At 41.9% G+C, this 20,345-nt stretch overlaps 1 protein-coding gene across 3 annotated transcripts in view; it reads right to left on the bottom strand.

The window, feature by feature from the left end:
- LOC115199102 (voltage-dependent calcium channel subunit alpha-2/delta-1-like) overlaps positions 1 to 20,345 on the bottom strand; it is a 176,866-nt gene that overhangs the window by 20,430 nt on the left and 136,091 nt on the right. Inside the window, exons 19-33 of one of the 3 annotated variants that reach the window (XM_029761669.1) lie at positions 15,665 to 15,736; positions 15,482 to 15,553; positions 15,325 to 15,386; positions 13,364 to 13,440; positions 10,939 to 10,947; positions 8,470 to 8,478; positions 7,655 to 7,715; positions 6,957 to 7,054; positions 4,024 to 4,105; positions 3,726 to 3,788; positions 2,709 to 2,824; positions 2,494 to 2,565; positions 907 to 974; positions 786 to 824; positions 526 to 597 (exon numbers count right to left, since the gene is read on the bottom strand). In XM_029761669.1, coding sequence (XP_029617529.1) covers positions 526 to 597; positions 786 to 824; positions 907 to 974; positions 2,494 to 2,565; positions 2,709 to 2,824; positions 3,726 to 3,788; positions 4,024 to 4,105; positions 6,957 to 7,054; positions 7,655 to 7,715; positions 8,470 to 8,478; positions 10,939 to 10,947; positions 13,364 to 13,440; positions 15,325 to 15,386; positions 15,482 to 15,553; positions 15,665 to 15,736 — 972 coding nt within the window. The remainder of the gene's footprint in view (positions 1 to 525; positions 598 to 785; positions 825 to 906; positions 975 to 2,493; positions 2,566 to 2,708; positions 2,825 to 3,725; positions 3,789 to 4,023; positions 4,106 to 6,956; positions 7,055 to 7,654; positions 7,716 to 8,469; positions 8,479 to 10,938; positions 10,948 to 13,363; positions 13,441 to 15,324; positions 15,387 to 15,481; positions 15,554 to 15,664; positions 15,737 to 20,345) is intronic. The other 2 variants (XM_029761670.1, XM_029761671.1) reach the window with 2 other exon arrangements.

A 20,345-nucleotide genomic window follows, 5' to 3' on the forward strand; every position in this document is an offset into this window, starting at 1 on the left:
TCAATGCTTCTATAAAAACCTGTCTCCCCTTTCCCTGTGGAATAACACAAATAATGAATTAACAGTCACAGATCTGTCGGCTGGGACCCGCCAGGACCCCCTGGAGAGGGAGAGCCGTACCTCCTTTAGGAAACATGATTTAGGGTCGAGCGGCCTTCTCCAAACAAGGAACCCTAGTTTTTTAGTGCTCCTGCCAAACATCTGAAGGGGACTGATTTATCCAGCGCACACCCTGATTGGGGCCTGCAGCCTGGGCAGCATGAAAAACATTTATTCAAGTGGTAGGGTGAGGGGCCCACACTGGGTGTAGTGTGTGTGTGTGTGTGTGTGTGTGTGTGTGGGGGGGTGTATATGGTGAAGTTAGGTTCAGATAGGGTTTGAGTGTGTTGAAGTGCACATGGGGTTAGGGACATGTTGGGTAAACTTAGTCAGGATCAGGTTAATTTGAGCCAGTGTTGACTGTGGGTTGAGTAGGGCTGAACAAGGTAATATCAATGGAATAAGTGTTGGATGAGAGTGACTCACCTGACCGATGTATTCATCCCGATTGGCCATGACTAGGAATCCCCCATCATCCAGGATGACACAGTCCACATGCTGGAATCATATAGAGATAATGGGATAAACCATCATCATATAGGGGAGGTAGAATTGGATAATTCTCAATCATTATTTGCATGCTTAATCAAGTCATCTTAATTTAATAGTTGTATTTGTCTTAAAATTCGATCGCCAATCAAATAATTGTATTTAATATAATTGTATAATCAATCAAATGATCTTACCTCATCATTCCTCTGACAACCACAGATCTCGTCCTTACACTGTAGGAGACAGGAAAAGGTTTTCATTTCAGACACAAAGAGTTCATTAAGAGTCATTATGAAATAATGTCAATCTACTTACGTTCATCTTCAGAGTAGCATTGATGAAGTTGGTCATCCAGGTACTGATGTCCAGTTTCACTCCCACAACTGCAATCAACCACCACAACCACACAACCAGCACAACATTACAGTTCCACTATGGTCTGAACTAAACAACCACCACAACATTACAGTTCCACTATGGTGTGAACTAAACAACCATCACAACATTACAGTTCCACTATGGTGTGAACTAAACAACTACCACAACATTACAGTTCCATTATGGTCTGAACTAAACAACCACCACAACATTACAGTTCCACTATGGTCTGAACTAAACAACTACCACAACATTACAGTTCCATTATGGTCTGAACTAAACAACTACCACAACATTACAGTTCCACTATAGTCTGAACTAAACAACCACCACAACATTACAGTTCCATTATGGTCTGAACTAAACAACCACCACAATATTACAGTTCCACTATGGTCTGAACTAAACAACCACCACAACATTACAGTTCCATTATGGTCTGAACTAAACAACTACCACAACATTACAGTTCCACTATGGTCTGAACTAAACAACCACCACAACATTACAGTTCCATTATGGTCTGAACTAAACAACCACCACAACATTACAGTTCCACTATGGTCTGAACTAAACAACCACCACAACATTACAGTTCCACTATGGTCTGAACTAAACAACCACCACAACATTACAGTTCCATTATGGTCTGAACTAAACAACCACCACAACATTACAGTTCCACTATGGTCTGAACTAAACAACCACCACAACATTACAGTTCCACTATAGTCTGAACTAAACAACCACCACAACATTACAGTTCCACTATAGTCTGAACTAAACAACCACCACAACATTACAGTTCCATTATGGTCTGAACTAAACAACCACCACAACATTACAGTTCCACTATGGTCTGAACTAAACAACCACCACAACATTACAGTTCCACTATGGTCTGAACTAAACAACCACCACAACATTACAGTTCCATTATGGTGTGAACTAAACAACCACCACAACATTACAGTTCCATTATGGTCTGAACTAAACAACCACCACAACATTACAGTTCCACTATAGTCTGAACTAAACAACCACCACAACATTACAGTTCCACTATAGTCTGAACTAAACAACCACCACAACATTACAGTTCCACTATAGTCTGAACTAAACAACCACCACAACATTACAGTTCCATTATGGTCTGAACTAAACAACCACCACAACATTACAGTTCCACTATAGTCTGAACTAAACAACCACCACAACATTACAGTTCCACTATAGTCTGAACTAAACAACCACCACAACATTACAGTTCCACTATAGTCTGAACTAAACAACCACCACAACATTACAGTTCCATTATGGTCTGAACTAAACAACCACCACAACATTACAGTTCCATTATGGTCTGAACTAAACAACCACCACAACCTTTTCTGCTCTGGACAGAAACACGTCACTGAAGGGGACTACATGGACATTATTTTGATGTTTTCTGTTGCAAATGTTTTAAAAAAATGTACGGTTGTGTGCCCAATTAAACATGACCCTGGTGTGTAGAGTCCTTACCTGCTGGTTTGAGTCTGACTCCATCAATGTCCAGGTTCACTGCTCTGCTCACCAGGACTGAGTCCTCAGTCACTGAGACAAGAGAGGGAACAGAAGGGGTCAGTTATGACAGACAGACAGACAGACAGACAGACAGACAGACAGACAGACAGACAGACAGACAGACAGACAGACAGACAGACAGACAGACAGACAGACAGACACAATTGACTTACTGTTGGTGTCCTCCTGGTAGGGTGTTGGTGTGAAGATGTAGATGTCATTGTCCAGACTCCTCTTATAGAAGCTTGACTCGTACGTCTCTGGGTCCTCTGTCCAGTCTAGTCCAGCACTGAAAAACACACATACTCAGCTGCATCAACATTAATACTACAGATTTATCAAGTGAGCAAACATTCCTACAGAACATAACATACTGAATGTAAATTACCAATCAAGTTGAACTGCTCTACATGATGCTTTATAGGTAGTTATCATCATTAGAACAATGGATAGAGAGAGAGAGAGCTGAGAGAGAGAGAGAGAGCTGAGAGAGAGAGAGAGCTGAGAGAGCTGAGCGAGACAGAGCTAAGAGAGAGAGAGCACAGAGAGAGAGCTGAGAGAGACGAGAGAGAGAGAGAGAGAGCTGAGAGAGATGAGAAAGATAGCTGAGAGAGACAGAGAAAGAGAGAGAGAGAGAGAGAGAGAGGAAGAGAGCTGAAAGAGAGAGAGGAAAGAGAGCTGAGGGAGAGAGAGGAAAGAGAGAGAGAGAGAGAGAGAGAGAGAGAGAGAGAGAGAGAGAGAAAGCTGAGAGAGACGAGAAAGAGAGAGAGACAGAGAGAGAGAGAGAGACAGAGAGAGAGAGAGAGAGAGAGAGAGAGAGAGAGAGAGAGAGAGAGGAAAGAGAGCTGAGGGAGAGAGAGGAAAGAGAGAGAGAGAGCTGAGAGAGACGAGAAAGATAGCTGAGAGAGACAGAGAAAGAGAGAGAGAGAGAGAGAGAGAGAGAGAGAGAGAGAGAGAGAGAGAGGAAGAGAGCTGAGAGAGAGAGGAAAGAGAGCTGAGGGAGAGAGAGGAAAGAGAGAGAGAGAGAGAGAGATGGAGAGGGAGAGGAAGAGAGCTGAGAGAGAGAGGAAAGAGAGCTGAGGGAGAGAGAGGAAAGAGAGCTGAGGGAGAGGAAGAGCGAGGGAGAGAGAGAGGGGGAGAGGGAGAGGGAGAAAAGGAGATAAAACATCACATATCAACTTGAGGAATACCTTTTGGGATAAATGCGAGTGATTCCTCCATCAGTGGCCACAAACCTGGCCAGGACTCCATTTCTGAAAGGAATAGGAACATTCAATGACAAAAGTATCCAGTCCTTCAACACAAAAATGTATGTTTAAATCATGCAAGCTGACAATGTGTATCTGTTTTTCCTTGTTTGTGTTCATAGCTAGGTGGAAAAAACTTTCACAAACCACAACCTTTTAGTTAAATCTACTTGATTAAAACAAGAATTATGCATTTGTGTGTGGATTGTGTGCTTTCGTGCGCATAGTTTGGTTGACTCACGGCATCTGATCTCTCCACTGCTTGACGAGGTCTGACGTGATGCCAGCGTCCAGCAACAATCTGTTCACCAGATCCACGTTGCCTGAAAGACAAGGAACCAACATCACTTGGGCTTGATTCAATAATAACAGAAGGCTGAAACCCATTGACCTGCCTGCTGAGTGATCAGTATCTGATCTTTGTCGGTATAGAGGATTTTCCTTCTTTTTCAATTCAATTTAGCTTTATTCTTTGACCTTCAGACAGTGGTCACGAAACTGAGTCATCTTAATAAGAGCAGTGTGTTTGGTCTGCAGGTTTGAATGTATTGTCATGAATCTTGACCTGGAGGCATCTCTGCAGAGTGGTCATTAGCTGTCACAGCCACAGAGTCAGCAAATCTGATTTTAAACCTAACCCTAACCACACTGCTAACCTTAATGCCTACTCCTAAACTTAAAGGTTTTTTTTTTTTTAAATCACACATTTTGACTTTGCAGCTGGCCCAGATAGTGGATATTGCTCAGTTCTGCCTTCAGGGCAAGACTCGTGACAATAAACGTCAACCTGCCTTCGGTTTTTGAGACGCTGACCAAGAGGCCTACCGTGAGTCAGAGAGCCACGGACACAAGCTGTGACTCAATCTATATAATAGTAGGAGGGGGATGGAAGGAAGAAAGAGGAAGGGACAGAGAGATAGAGAGGAGGAGTTGGAAGAGAGGGGGAGACCAAGAGAAAGAGAGAGAGCGAGGGAGGTAAAGATGAGAGAGAGGTAGAGAGAGATGGTGACAGAGTAATGTGTGAGAGAGAGAGAGAGAGAGAGAGAGAGAGAGAGGGATAAAATAAAGAAATGGATCAGACGATGTATCAGATGATGGATAGAAAGAGTAGAATGGGAAAACACATTCCCATCTTGTTTTCCAAGTTGTGTGTGAGGTCCTGCACTCCAATGCTGTTATCCAGTGCTGTCATGATAGCAGAACAAGCACAGTCTCTGAATCTTCTGTGATGTGAGCCTGTAACGTGAGCCACCATATTATTATGAGGTAAAGTCATTAACTAGTACTTAATAAAGAAGTGCACTTGGAGTGTGTTTGGGGGAATGTACCAAGTCATTTCAGAGACGTCCGACATGACCAATACAACACAAACGCACTCAACTGAACACAGACTAGTACGCGATCAAAGGGGGACCGTTTTTTTCTGTTACGAGTCGCACTTTGAACCCGTTGCCTTCGCTGCTCCAGTCCATTAACGTTGAGACTCGGTAACCCTCCATTTACAACACACCACACACACCACAGAGAAAACAGCTGGTGTAACACTTTATCCCCCCCCCGTTCCCTCCACCTGCCCCAGTGGTTTTCATTAGGGGCCTCTGATTGAAGGCAGGCCAGGAATTCTAATGTACTTCACCGCCACTGCAGTGGCTTAAACAAGTAAACCATGTAATGTCCCACTCCCCACCCATGCCAAACATCCCACAAGGTCTGTATACACAGCAGTCTATAGTCCTGCAGAGAACACCCATCAATCTCCCAAGCAGAAATGGACAAATAAGGAAACTAATATCCTAATTACGGGAACTAATATACCAATTGGGGGACTTGTATTACAGGGGTATTTCCAATTGATTGTTTCAAGTTACTTTTTCAAACCTAAAAATCTGACTAGACTACACATCAAGCATATAAACGTTACTTTTGAGAGACATCGCTGCATTTCTAGGACAAACTTGAAAGAGAAAAAAGGACTGAGTATCTTTCCAATTGAGATGGCGGAGTACTACTTTTCAAACCAACACATCAGACCAATAAACGTGAGCTTTGAGTGACATTGCTACATTTCTATGAAACACTTTGAGAGGGAAAAGAAAGGAATGAGGCGAGTAATTAACCTCTACTGTTATATCAGAGAGTGATGTACTGCTAATGCATTGGTCAGATGTCGGAGACTCAGTCTCCATCGGTCTGAAAGCTCCGGCGCACAGGCCTGATTTGGCCCTTTTTATTGCTCCGCTCGCACTCTCACCTCGACGGGGTTCTGGTCTTTCTCACAAACACACAGTAATTGGACCAGTAGGTGGGGTATGTGGGGGTATATAACTTGGTGGAGTGTGTGTGTGTTTGTGTGTGTATGTTGCGGCAAAGCCGAGGCATCTAACACATGTGCCCTGAGGCGTATGATGGTCAGACTTTTAGAGTTAGGATCAAACAGGCCAACACAAGGAGGGAGGGGTTCTACAGACAGAGAGACCTGACTGTCTTTCTTCTGTATACAGTATACTGCATAGCACCTAGCAGTCACTCCAGACATCCAGACCTATGGTTCACTATAGGCACCCCAGGGAACATGCTCAGTTGGCCCTCCTATGAAGACATCAATACTGTAGCCTTCCCTGTAGCTCAGTTGGTAGAGCATGGTGTTTGCAATGCCAGGACAGAAAAAAAAAAAATGTATGAAATGTATGCATTCACTTCTGTAAGTCGCTCTGGATAAGAGCGTCTGCTAAATGACTAAAATGTAAAAAAATGTACTGTCCAAGACCCATGTTGTTCTAGTGCCCACTGAACAACGGTCTAACAACCAAGATTTTTCACGTAACTTGTTGAGCCTAAATTATCATTATTAAAGGATCATTATAAAATGTATTCCAGAGTGCTTCATTACATGTAATGTATATGTTAAAAAATAATAATGTAAAAATGTAACTGATGTCTCAATCTACTCACCACCAGTTCTGAGCAGTGAGTGTTAAACCATGGATGGTGGTTGGTTAGTGGCTGGAAGAGGGAACATAGGAAAGGTGTCTGATTTTCCCTGGTATTAGCTACTCTTTGTTGGAAGGGTTAAACCCAGGGAAGGTGTCTGATTGTCCCTGGTCTTAGCTACTCTTTGTTGGAAGGGAGAAACCCAGGGAAGGTGTTTGGTTGTCCCTGGTCTTAGCTACTCACACAGTGGGTTGTTGGGAGTCTTCCTGTCGATGTACTCGTTGAAGTCCATCAGGAACTCTGTGTTGTTTTTAGACGGCTTCAGATCCTTACAGTACTCCCTATGGGATGAAAAAAACAAACTCAAATCCTATACATTTATATGTACAAGTAACTGCCAAAATAAAGGAAACACCAACATAGTGTCTTAATAGGGCATTGGGCCACCACAAGCCAGAACAGCTTCAATGCACCTTGGCATAGATTCTACAAGTGTCTGGAACTCTATTGGAGGGATGTGACACTATTTTTGCACAAGAAATTCCACCATTTGGTGTTTTGTTGATGGTGGAAAAAGCTGTCTCAGGCACCGCTCCAAAATCTCCCATAAGTGTTCAATTAGGTTGAGATCTGGTGACTGAGACAGCAATGGAATATGGTTTTCATGCTCAACAAACCATCCAGTGACCACTCGTGCCCTGTGGATGGGGACATTGTCATCCTATGTGGTGTAGCCATGGTAGCCAAAATAATGGCCTGCCCAGCATTTTTTATACATGACCCTAAGCATGATGGGATGTTAATTAACTCAGGAACCATACCTGTGTGGAAGAACCTGCTTTCAATATACTTTGTTATCCCTCATTTACTCAGGCGTTTCCTTTATTTTGTCAGTTACCTGTAAATAAACCTTTCTAAAAAATAACAGTCAATCTTCTTACCTTGGTGCAATGAGAGTGTATCCATACTCCTCAAACTTGTCTTCCTGCAGGCTTTCAGAGACTGTAGAAGAGCAGAAAGCTGTGAGTCCTACAAACATCTCTGTGCCATTCATATACACAGACCTTGGAACCGGAAGAAGGGTATCACACATAACTCATGTCAAGTTAACATGATGACCATTGATTGATACAGATGCTGATGAGATTCATGGCTGATGGATCAAATGACTTCTGTTGACTGTAATAGTAGACTGTCAACTGATGGGCCATGGTGATTCAGACATCATGAAGACAATCCCCAGTCCTAGACGGTCCACAGTTTGTATAGACACATGACTCCACGTCTGATAGAGAGATACAGCTTTGATGAATGTAAGTTAAGTGTTGTCTGTCAACTCCTCATTTTAAAGCACGGTGGGGGTATACATTCCTCTGCCCATCGTCACAGGATGACCGTACCACCCCCACCCAGGGAGTAAGGCTCTTAGAAGTTTGTATCTTAAAGGTGGTAAATACCATGGCAAAGATTAGGTTTGGTAGCATAGAAGATAATACAGGAAATACACTCTATGTAAAGGGTTTATACTTAGTTGACTGTGACTAGAACTAGGTCTAGAAAAATCTACGGATAGCAGTGCACAGCAGAGAAAAAGAAATTATGAGACAATCGCTAATGAACAGATGTAAATCAGGTCGTGTGGGCGACATGGAACCTTGGCGTGGGAATGACTTCCCTATGCATGCTGGGAAAAACAGCAGACAGACACGACTCTTAGAACAGGAGGAGAGAGACAAGAGGAGAAAAAAATACTTGCCCTCATCCCCTGGAGTGGACAAAATCCCCGCAGAGAGAATATGTGAAAGAGAGATGCGTCCCCATGGGTGAACGAGGGAAGGAAGGAGGGAAGGAAAGTAGAAAAAAACAGGGTAAAACCACAAGGGTCAAAAGTCAACAATATATTTTATTCACAGAGCGAGGCCTTGAATAAAAATATTGCACTCCCATCAAAAGGTTTCTTCTCAAAATGTAAATGTTGACTGATCAAGCGACAAGGGTCACGCAACGAGAGGGTTTACAATGAGCATTCTAGCGATAACATTGCATTGCTTTCAATGCATTGATTTCAAGTACCATTATCATCATATTTTCTGTACTGTAATACAGTGGTAATGATGAATCCATGGGGTTATTAGTGTTGAGTAATGTCTTCATATGACAATGCCATGGAAAGGAATAGAAGAGACATTCATCATGGTAACATGGAACATAATCCTGTTGTATTGCTTGGATATTACTTTGATATTGTTTAAAATATGGTGCTTGTTATTATTATATTGTGGTGCGGTATTCGTTATGACCTCATGGGCTAGACTTCAGACTAGTACGTGAGGTCTTTGGTAGTAATTGTTGGAAAATAATGATGTCCATGTGTAGATTCTTGGTACATCGTCAATACTTCAATTACATGAAGTCTAATTTAAAAGACATTAATGACAGCCCCATGTTTATTTTGTCACTTTTTTTGAAATCATAGATTGCCTCCACCTACAGTGTCTTTGAGAATGTGAATGAATGTATACAAACACAAAAGACACACACTGATACACAGATTTCTAATGAACCAGAGACATGTTTTAGGGAACTCCACTGAAAGATGTGGATACCATGTTGAAAGCAAACATTCCATGGCAATCACATACACTTAGAATGTAAACATGCCACCTAGAGTGATATTCAATTGTACGGTATTTGTACAATTAGGGGTGAAAGGTGAAAGGTTGGAGAGTTTAGTTACAGGGCTGGGCAAGCCGATACCATTACAATACAGTCAAACCAGGAAGTGAATTGAAATCACAAATCGAATCAGCGTCATTATTGTCAATAAGGATTTTTCGATTCTTGAATTGGAATTTCAAATCACTTCCGGTTCTGGCTGAATTTAAATGGAACCTACCCCAACCAAATGTGTTTTGGATGGCCACTCTCTCAATACAAGTAGACTGTTAGTCTGTTATGTGACTCAGCGACCACATGAGACACACACCCACACACAGGGGAGACAATAGCAAAGGATACTGGTGCACACAAAAGGAGAGAGAGACAGAGAGAGACAGAGAGAGACAGAGAGAGACAGAGAGAGACAGAGAGAGACAGAGAGAGACCGAGAGACACAGCGAGAGAGAGAGAGAGAGAGAGAGAGACAGCGAGAGAGAGAGAGGGAGAGACAGCGAGAGAGAGAGAGAAAGAGAGAGAGAGACAGCGAGAGAGAGAGAGAGAGAGAGAGGTGGTGCTCTGTGGGGACGAGGTGGTTTCTGTCTTTTATTAAGACTATTTTACGAGCTTGTAAACCTCTGAATGATTAAAAAAGAGAAACTAAAGAAGGGAGAAACCGTCCAGTCATGTTTTGGGCAAACACTCATCGCTTTCTCTTTTATGGGTTCACCTTAAAATAATGCAAACATCCTCCCCTCTGTCCTTCCTGTTAGCTAGACTCTAGAGGGTTAGTGCCAAAGCCACATCTGAGTGCCATTGGGGCAGGTGGGATAAACAACATGCATACAGAGGCTTGTGAAAATACACACTCATACACACACTCACTATTGGGCAGCAGCATCGCATGCAAGGCTCTCCTTGTGTGTGGTCAGATTAGGGACTGAATCAGTGTGATCAAACACTATCTAAATCAGTTATAAGACCCTTATCTACATGACTCAGATTATTGTACATCACAACATCATTACACTACTACGGACCTCTTTACACTACACTACTTTGACGACACAATCTAGGTCCAGGAGAGATACTGTAATGTAAAGAGACAGATCTAGATTTTCTCTTTAGGAGATGTCTCCCACACTGCCTCTGGAGGAAGTGAGGGAGGCAACTACACAACATACACCCCTCCCACACCACATGTCCCTGCAAGAATTACTTTCATTAACCTAATACCAGCAGACAGCATTTTGTTTGCCTATATACTTCAGTATTTACGGTATGCTAATAGCTGCACTTACACAGGAAGCAGGAATGTGGCTTTGGCCACACCACATCAAGGTTAGTGTAAACAGAAAAGTTGCAAATCTAGTGTTGAAGAGAGATAGACAGTGTGCCTAGAGGAAGGGTGTTGTATTGGTAAGGAGATGGGACACAATTATGTTAGTTCCAGGAACGTCTTCACTAAGATAAAACAGAGCATTATGGGTACTGTTGTTCATCATGCTACAGGTGTGAGCGCAGGAGGACAGGGAAGGTGTGAGGTAAGGTACAGGAGGAGAATACTTGCCCAATTCCACTGAAGGGGTTCCAACACATGGAGAAGACAGGGGTGAGAAGGTCAGCAGGAGAGGAGAGGAAGGAGGGAAGGGGGAGCGGGAAAGAGAAGGGGACAGGAAAGAAGCAAACAGGGGTACACAATATTTTATTCATCTGAGTGTTGAATAAGAACATTGCAGCTTGAACAGGATGTATGAGAAATGGGCTTCCCATTTTACTGCAGAAGACAGATGATCAACTCAGGGACCGTCCCAATCAGCTAAGGGACTGAGTGGTAGGAAAGTAAGATGGATTGTGTGTCTGTGTGTGTGTGCGCTTGGGGGACCGAACAGACCCACAGGAGGTACCCAGACAAACTGAACTTCCCAGGAAGACCTGTGTGTATGTGTGTATATGTGCATGTAAGTGTATGTGTGTGTGTCTGTATGTGTATCCCAGTGGTAAGGGACAGTTGAGAGGGGAATAAAACAGACCCACAGGAGATAACCAGACCACGAAGACAGAAACACAGACCTTCCTATGGAAGACCCATCATCCTAATACAATGACTGACTAACAACACACAATGATTTGACTATTGAGAATCTCACAGCTTGACGGGGACATGAGAGGGGAGTTTGAACACATGGAAATAAGTGTAGTGTGAGAGAGAGCGAATGAGAGAGATGGAGTGTGTTTGTGTGTGCTCACAGACAAGCTGAAACGTGAGGCTTCCCTTAACCCCTATGTGGTATACATTTAAATGTCATTGTCATCTGACAAATGTGTTTTGTCATTCTGTCTACAGTCGTGGCCAAAAGTTTTGAGAATGACACAAATATTAATTTTCACAAAGTCTGCTGCCTCAGTGTCTTCAGATATTTTTGTCAGATGTTACTATGGAATACTGAAGTATAATTACAAGCATTTCATAAGTGTCAAAGGCTTTTATTGACAATTACATGAAGTTGATGCAAAGATTCAATATTTGCAGTGTTTACCCTTATTTTTCAAGACCTCTGCAATCCGCCCTGGCATGCTGTCATTTAACTTTTGGGCCACATCCTGACTGATGGCAGCCCATTCTTGCATAATCAATGCTTGGAGTTTGTCAGAATTTGTGGGTTTTTGTTTGTCCACCCGCCTCTTGAGGATTGACCACAAGTTCTCAATGGGATTAAGGTCTGGGGAGTTTCCTGGCCATGGACCCAAAGTATCAATGTTTTGTTCCCCGAGCCACTTAGTTATCACCTTTGCCTCATGGCAAGGTGCTCCATCATGCTGGAAAAGGAATTGTTCATCACCAAACTGTTCCTGGATGGTTGGGACAAGTTGCTCTCGGAGGATGTGTTGGTACCATTCTTTATTCCTGACTGTGTTCTTAGGCAAAATTATGAGTGAGCCCATTCCCTTGGCAGAGAAACAATCCCACACATGAATGGACTCAGGATGCTTTACTGTTGGCATGACACAAGACTGATGGTAGCGCTCACCTTGTCTTCTCCGGACAAGCTTTTTTCCGGATGCCCCAAACAATCGGAAAGGGGATTCATCAGAGAAAATGACTTTACCCCAGTCCTCAGCAGTCCAATCCCTGTACCTTTGGCAGAATATTAGTCTGTCCCTGATGTTTTTCCTAGAGAGAAGTGGCTTCTTTGCTGCTCTTCTTGACACCAGGCCATTCTCCAAAAGTCTTTGACCACACTGTGCGTGCAGATGCACTTACACCTGCCTGCTGCCATTCCTGAGCAAGCTCTGTACTGGTGGTGCCCCAATCCCACAGCTGAATCAACTTTAGGAGACGGTCCTGGCGCTTGCTGGACTTTCTTGGGTGCCCTGAAGCCTTCTTCACAACAATTGAACCGCTCTCCTTGAAGTTCTAGATGATCCGATAAATGGTTGATTTAGGTGCAATCTTACTGGCAGCAATATCCTTGCCTGTGAAGCCCTTTTTGTGCAAAGCAATGATGACGGCACGTGTTTCCTTGCAGGTAACCATGTTGACAGAGGAAGAACAATGATTCCAAGCACCACCCTCCTTTTGAAGCTTCCAGTCTGTTATTCGAACTCAATCAGCATGACAGAGTGATCTCCAGCCTTGTCCTCATCAACACTCACACCTGTGTTAACGAGAGAATCACTGACATGATGTCAGCTGGTCCTTTTGTGGCAGGGCTGAAATGCAGTGGAAATGTTTTTTGGGAATTCAGTTCATTTGCATGGCAAAGGGGGACTTTGCAATTAATTGCAATTCATCTGATCACTCTTCATAACATTCTGGAGTATATGCAAATTGCCATCATACAAACTGAGGCAGCAGACTTTGTGAAAAGTAATATTTGTGTCATTCTCAAAACTTTTGGCCACGACTGTATACGCAAAGGAAATGTTTACTGCGTAAAAGGTCATGCCTTGATATAGGTCAGGAGGTTAAAGTGATTTAGAATGCTACTTACATTTGGCCTGGGTGATGGTGTCTCCAATAGTAGTGTGGATGTAATGCAGGCTGTACACTGGAAGGACCAAGGCTAGACTGGGAGCACATACACACACACACACACACACACACACACACACACACACACACACACACACACACACACACACACACACACACACACACACACACACACAAATAGATGCACACGCACAGAGATGAATAGGTGCACACACACTTACATGCCACACACACACCACAACATTTTCATATTTTGCAGAGTTCTAACAAAGAACACATTTGCAAGAATCACAGATCATCTCCACACAAACTTAAAAGTTGATCCACACATCAAAACAAAAATGTCTTAAAACTTGTCATCACTGAAGCTAAAACTTTCACACAGACATATTCTGCTGAGCTTTGTAACTTATTTTTTACAAGTACATTTATCATTTGAACAGTAAAAGTCATCATTCCCCATTCAAATACAATATTTCTTATTTTGCTCCAGATATCTGCATGCTCCAGTTTAGTGCACACATTAAGGACAGTCTCAAAAGGGTTTGGACTAGGTGGTACACACACATTTAGGACAGTCTCAAAAGGGTTTGGACTAGGTGGTACACACACATTTAGGACAGTCTCAAAAGGGTTTGGACTAGGTGGTACACACACATTTAGGACAGTCTCAAGAGGGTTTTGACTAGGTGGTACCCAGCTACAACCAGAAGTGACTTTGTTTGTAGCAGGTTAGGAGAACTTACGCAGCAGGTTAGGAGAATTCACTTAACAGGTTAGGAGAATTGGGTTAAGGTTAGGATTAGTTAAAACGCTCTCCTAACTTGCCAAGAAAAGTCAATTCCGGGCGTATCTGTACTCCGTCTAGTCACAACCATAGAGATAGATAGAGGACTCATCTTTGTATCTGTGCCATTATTGCGTCTGTTACAGCATGGACAGCGTCATTGAGGCAATCTCCATTTTGAAGTAGTACATTTTCTTCTTCACAATTGGCTGATTTCTCCTGATGACCCGGTTGGACATGACTCCAACAGGGTCACCAGGAGGGATCAGCCAATGAAGTTGGATGTCCACCCAGTTGACTACATTAAAATCTGAGATTTGCATAACTAACCCAAGATAGACCACAGACTGTCGTTTCCAATGGGAGCAAATTCATTATAGTGGGCAGAACAAGCAAGGAGGTGGACAGAGACAAGCACAAGCTAGCGAGATCCTATTGGCGTGTTCTAGCATGTATTTGCATATTTCCCTTAGGGAACGCATACTCTGAAGTGTGCATGTGCAATAGCTCAATTCGCCCTTGCACCCCTTTTAAACAACGAAACATTTTGAAACTTTGGCAAAGGGTAAAGTCTACAAAACATAGTCCACTCTGTAAAATATTCTAGTCTTGGGGACAGAAAACTGTATCAAATGCTTAAAAATCTATGAGAACTTAGCAGAATGTGGGCCAAAATCCATCCAGCTGCATCTTCTTCCACTGCCTGCCACTGGGCTTCCTCTCATCACCATTTTTGGTGGCGAGTGGAAATGCCACCAGGAAGCTTCAAATGTACACTTCCGGTGAAACATCTGGCTCATTGTTTTATCTGCGATAAAATGTTGGAAGCCCTCAATGGCGCTACCTGTGCTAAAACTGCCTTTTGGCCACTAGAAGCCCCTATTATTCTCTATGGCCACGTCCTTTCAAGCGGTTGCATTAATCAGGTGTCAGTGCACTACTAGTAGTCATAAGAGATGAAAACAGTGACCCCTATTGTTCTTCTAGATAGGGCCCTGAGTTTTTATGGAACCTAGTTATATGCCTTGACCAGGTAAAACTCCAGACTCTTGACCCATGAGAGTTTTCTTGGTCAAGTCACGTGGTCAGAATAAAAACTCAAGGCCTTAAAAAGGAATACTGTACATGGTATACTCAGGTAGGGGTACAAATACAGTACATGTAGCTGTTACCTGTAATCTGTACCCTTTACAGGGGCATATGTGTACGATCTTTCGCTTCGGTCTATGTACCGCTGTGGAGCAGAACACACATTTGTCATCAAAGGGACAGCTCACCCCGAAATAGTCTAAAAAAGTGTTTTTGTTTTTCCATCATGTTTTAGTTTACCTCATCCTGGGACTTCACTAGTGTGTGCACCGTGCGGTGGCCGGTTTCTCCATTAATCATGTTCGTTCTTATCTGAGGACAAAAAACACTTAGCTCTTAGGAGCAAGTTCAACCCACAACAGGATAGAATGTGGACACAAAGGTGGAAGTATTAAAGAAGACCGTCAGTGGTCTCCATCTTACCTCTACTTTAATCTCATCCTCCAGCTCAGCGTCAAGGAAATCCAGAGTTACAGGCTCCTGAAATTTAGGATTCTAGAGTGCGAGACAGAGACAGAGAGCGAGAGACAGAGAGCGAGAGACAGAGAGCGAGAAAGAAAGTGCGAGAGAAAGTGTGAGACAGAGTGAGAGAGAGACAGAGAGTGCACGCATGCGCGCGAGAGAGATTTAATACAACATTTACTGTTTTATAGATTGAATCAACCCAGATAAGAGTTCACCCAGGAATTATTTAAGACAGTCTATGTGAAATTACCATTAAGGGTGACATTAGTCATGCAAAAGAGAACAGACCTGTGAAAAAAACAGCCTACCTGTCTATGTTGAATATTATGGTTATTTTGCTTACTGCAAATTAGTCATGCAAAAATGACTCTATGTCCAGATTAAAATGATTTCCAGTCAGGATTTGCCTCAATCTTTGTCCGTGAACCTTTCATCATGAGCCTAGACAGATACAGCACCAGAACTCCAAAACAAACTTTATGAAATAGGAGTTGAGATATTAACAGGAGCTAAACAAAACCATTTAATACAGATAAGGTACAAACACAAACATACAAAGATATGCTATGTGCCAACTTTACCTCTACCTACATTTACATATTACCTCAACTAACCTGTGCCACCACACATTGACTCTGTACCGGTACCCCTTGTATACATCCTCACTACTGTTATTTTATTGTTGCTCTTTATTTGTTATTTTTCTATTTTCTTCTTTTTTCATTTTGTTTTTATACATTTTTTACTTCAGTTTATTTTAGTATATACTTTCTTAACACTTATTTTTCTTAAAACTGCATTGTTGGTTATGGGCTTGTAAGTAAGCATTTCACTGTAAGGTCTGGCTCATGTTGTATTCGGTGCATGTGACAAATACAATTTGATATCTACCTCAGGTACCTTATTATTATCTATCCTGATGCCTTGTCACTTTACCCTGCCTTCATGTACATATCTACCTCAAATACCTTATTATTATCTATCCTGATGCCTAGTCACTTTACCCTGCCTTCATGTACATATCTACCTCAAATACCTTATCATTATCTATCCTGATGCCTAGTCACTTTACCCTGCCTTCATGTACATATCTACCTCAAATACCTTATTATTATCTATCCTGATGCCTAGTCACTTTACCCTGCCTTCATGTACATATCTACCTCAAATACCTTATTATTATCTATCCTGATGCCTAGTCACTTTACACTGCCTTCATGTACATATCTACCTCATACCTTATTATTATCTATCCTGATGCCTAGTCACTTTACCCTGCCTTCATGTACATATCTACCTCAAATACCTTATTATTGTCTATCCTGATGCCTAGTCACTTTACCCTGCCTTCATGTACATATCTACCTCAAATACCTTATTATTATCTATCCTGATGCCTAGTCACTTTACCCTGCCTTCATGTACATATCTACCTCAAATACCTTGTTATTATCTATCCTGATGCCTAGTCACTTTACCCTGCCTTCATGTACATATCTACATCAAATACCTTATTATTATCTATCCTGATGCCTAGTCACTTTACCCTGGCTTCATGTACATATCTACCTCAAATACCTTATTATTATCTATCCTGATGCCTAGTCACTTTACCCTGCCTTCATGTACATATCTACCTCAAATACCTTGTTATTATCTATCCTGATGCCTAGTCACTTTACCCTGCCTTCATGTACATATCTACATCAAATACCTTATTATTATCTATCCTGATGCCTAGTCACTTTACCCTGCCTTCATGTACATATCTACCTCAAATACCTTATTATTATCTATCCTGATGCCTAGTCACTTTACCCTGCCTTCATGTACATATCTACCTCAAATACCTTGTTATTATCTATCCTGATGCCTAGTCACTTTACCCTGCCTTCATGTACATATCTACATCAAATACCTTATTATTATCTATCCTGATGCCTAGTCACTTTACCCTGGCTTCATGTACATATCTACCTCAAATACCTTATTATTATCTATCCTGATGCCTAGTCACTTTACCCTGTCTTCATGTACATATCTACCTCAAATACCTTATTATTATCTATCCTGATGCCTAGTCACTTTACCCTGCCTTCATGTACACATCTACCTCAAATACCTTATTATTATCTATCCTGATGCCTAGTCACTTTACCCTGCCTTCATGTACATATCTACCTCATACCTTATTATTATCTATCCTGATGCCTAGTCACTTTACCCTGCCTTCATGTACATATCTACCTCAAATACCTTATTATTATCTATCCTGATGCCTAGTCACTTTACCCTGCCTTCATGTACATATCTACCTCAAATACCTTATTATTATCATCTATCCTGATGCCTAGTCACTTTACCCTGCCTTCATGTACATATCTACCTCAAATACCTTATTATTATCTATCCTGATGCCTAGTCACTTTACCCTGTCTTCATGTACATATCTACCTCAGGTACCGTATTATTATCTATCCTGATGCCTAGTCACTTTACACTGCCTTCATGTACATATCTACCTCAAATACCTTATTATTATCTATCCTGATGCCTAGTCACTTTACCCTGCCTTCATGTACATATCTACCTCAAATACCTTATTATTATCTATCCTGATGCCTAGTCACTTTACCCTGCCTTCATGTACATATCTACCTCAAATACCTTATTATTATCTATCCTGATGCCTAGTCACTTTACCCTGGCTTCATGTACATATCTACCTCAGGTACCTTATTATTATCTATCCTGATGTTGTCACGGCTGTTTGAATGATCGGACCAAAATGCAGCGTCGGTTTCGTTCCACACATTTATTGGACAGTGAAACTTAATGCAATACAAAAATAAACTGAAGGACAAAACAACAAACCGTGACGCAGGAGGAACAAACACACTCACAAAATATAATCACCCACAAAACACAAGTAGGACAAACATCAACATAAATATGGCCTCCAATTAGAGACAACGACAACCGGGTTCCTCTAATTGGAGGTCATGCCAAACAAAACCCAACCTAGAAATACAAAACTAGAAACTAAACATAGAAATACAAAAACGGACAAACACTCCCCTGTCACGCCCTGACCTACTCTACCATAGAAAATAACAACTTACTATGGTCAGGACGTGACAGATGCCTAGTCACTTTACCCTGCCTTCATGTACATATCTACCTCAGGTACCTTATTATTATCTATCCTGATGCCTAGTCACTTTACCCTGCCTTCATGTACATATCTACCTCATACCTTATTATTATCTATCCTGATGCCTAGTCACTTTACCCTGCCTTCATGTACATATCTACCTCAAATACCTTATTATTATCTATCCTGATGCCTAGTCACTTTACCCTGGCTTCATGTACATATCTACCTCAAATACCTTATTATTATCTATCCTGATGCCTAGTCACTTTACCCTGCCTTCATGTACATATCTACCTCAAATACCTTATTATTATCTATCCTGATGCCTAGTCACTTTACCCTGCCTTCATGTACATATCTACCTCAAATACCTTATTATTATCTATCCTGATGCCTAGTCACTTTACCCTGCCTTCATGTTCATATCTACCTCTAATACCTTATTATTATCTATCCTGATGTCACTTTACCCTGCCTTCATGTACATATCTACCTCATACCTTATTATTATCTATCCTGATGCCTAGTCACTTTACCCTGCCTTCATGTACATATCTACCTCAAATACCTTATTATTATCTATCCTGATGCCTAGTCACTTTACCCTGCCTTCATGTACATATCTACCTCAAATACCTTATTATTATCTATCCTGATGCCTAGTCACTTTACCCTGCCTTCATGTACATATCTACCTCAAATACCTCGTACCTCTGCACATTGATCTGGTACTGGTACTCCCTGTATATAGCTCTACATTGATCTGGTACTGGTACTCCCTGTATATAGCTCCACATTGATCTGGTACAGGTACACCCTGTACATAGCTCCACATTGATCTGGTACTGGTACTCCCTGTATATAGCTCTACATTGATCTGGTACTGGTACTCCCTGTATATAACTCTTCATTGATCTGGTACTGGTACTCCCTGTATATAGCTCTACATTGATCTGGTACTGGTACTCCCTGTATTTAGCTCCACATTGATCTGGTACTGGTACTCCCTGTATATAGCTCCACATTGATCTGGTACTGGTACTCCCTGTATATAGCTCCACATTGATCTGGTACTCCCTGTATATAGCTCCACATTGATCTGGTACTGGTACTCCCTGTATATAGCTCCACATTGATCTGGTACTGGTACTCCCTGTATATAGCACCACATTGATCTGGTACTCCCTGTATATAGCTCCACATTGATCTGGTACTGGTACTCCCTATATATAGGGTGGCAGGTAGCCTAGTGGTTAGAGCATTGGGCCAGTAACAGAAAGGTAGCTAGATCGAAACCCAGAGCTGACAAGGTAAAAATCCGTTCTGCCCCTGAACAAGGCAGTTAACCCACTGTTCCTAAGCTGTCATTGTAAATAAGAATTTGTTCTTAAAAGTGACTTGGATTGGATTGAAAGATTGTTGGGAAAACCACAAGTTTTCACCTTCAAAAATCAAATAAAATTGTATTCATCACATGTGCCG

Source organism: Salmo trutta, chromosome 8, assembly GCF_901001165.1.
Source record: "Salmo trutta chromosome 8, fSalTru1.1, whole genome shotgun sequence".
NCBI classification, from domain to species: domain Eukaryota; kingdom Metazoa; phylum Chordata; class Actinopteri; order Salmoniformes; family Salmonidae; genus Salmo; species Salmo trutta.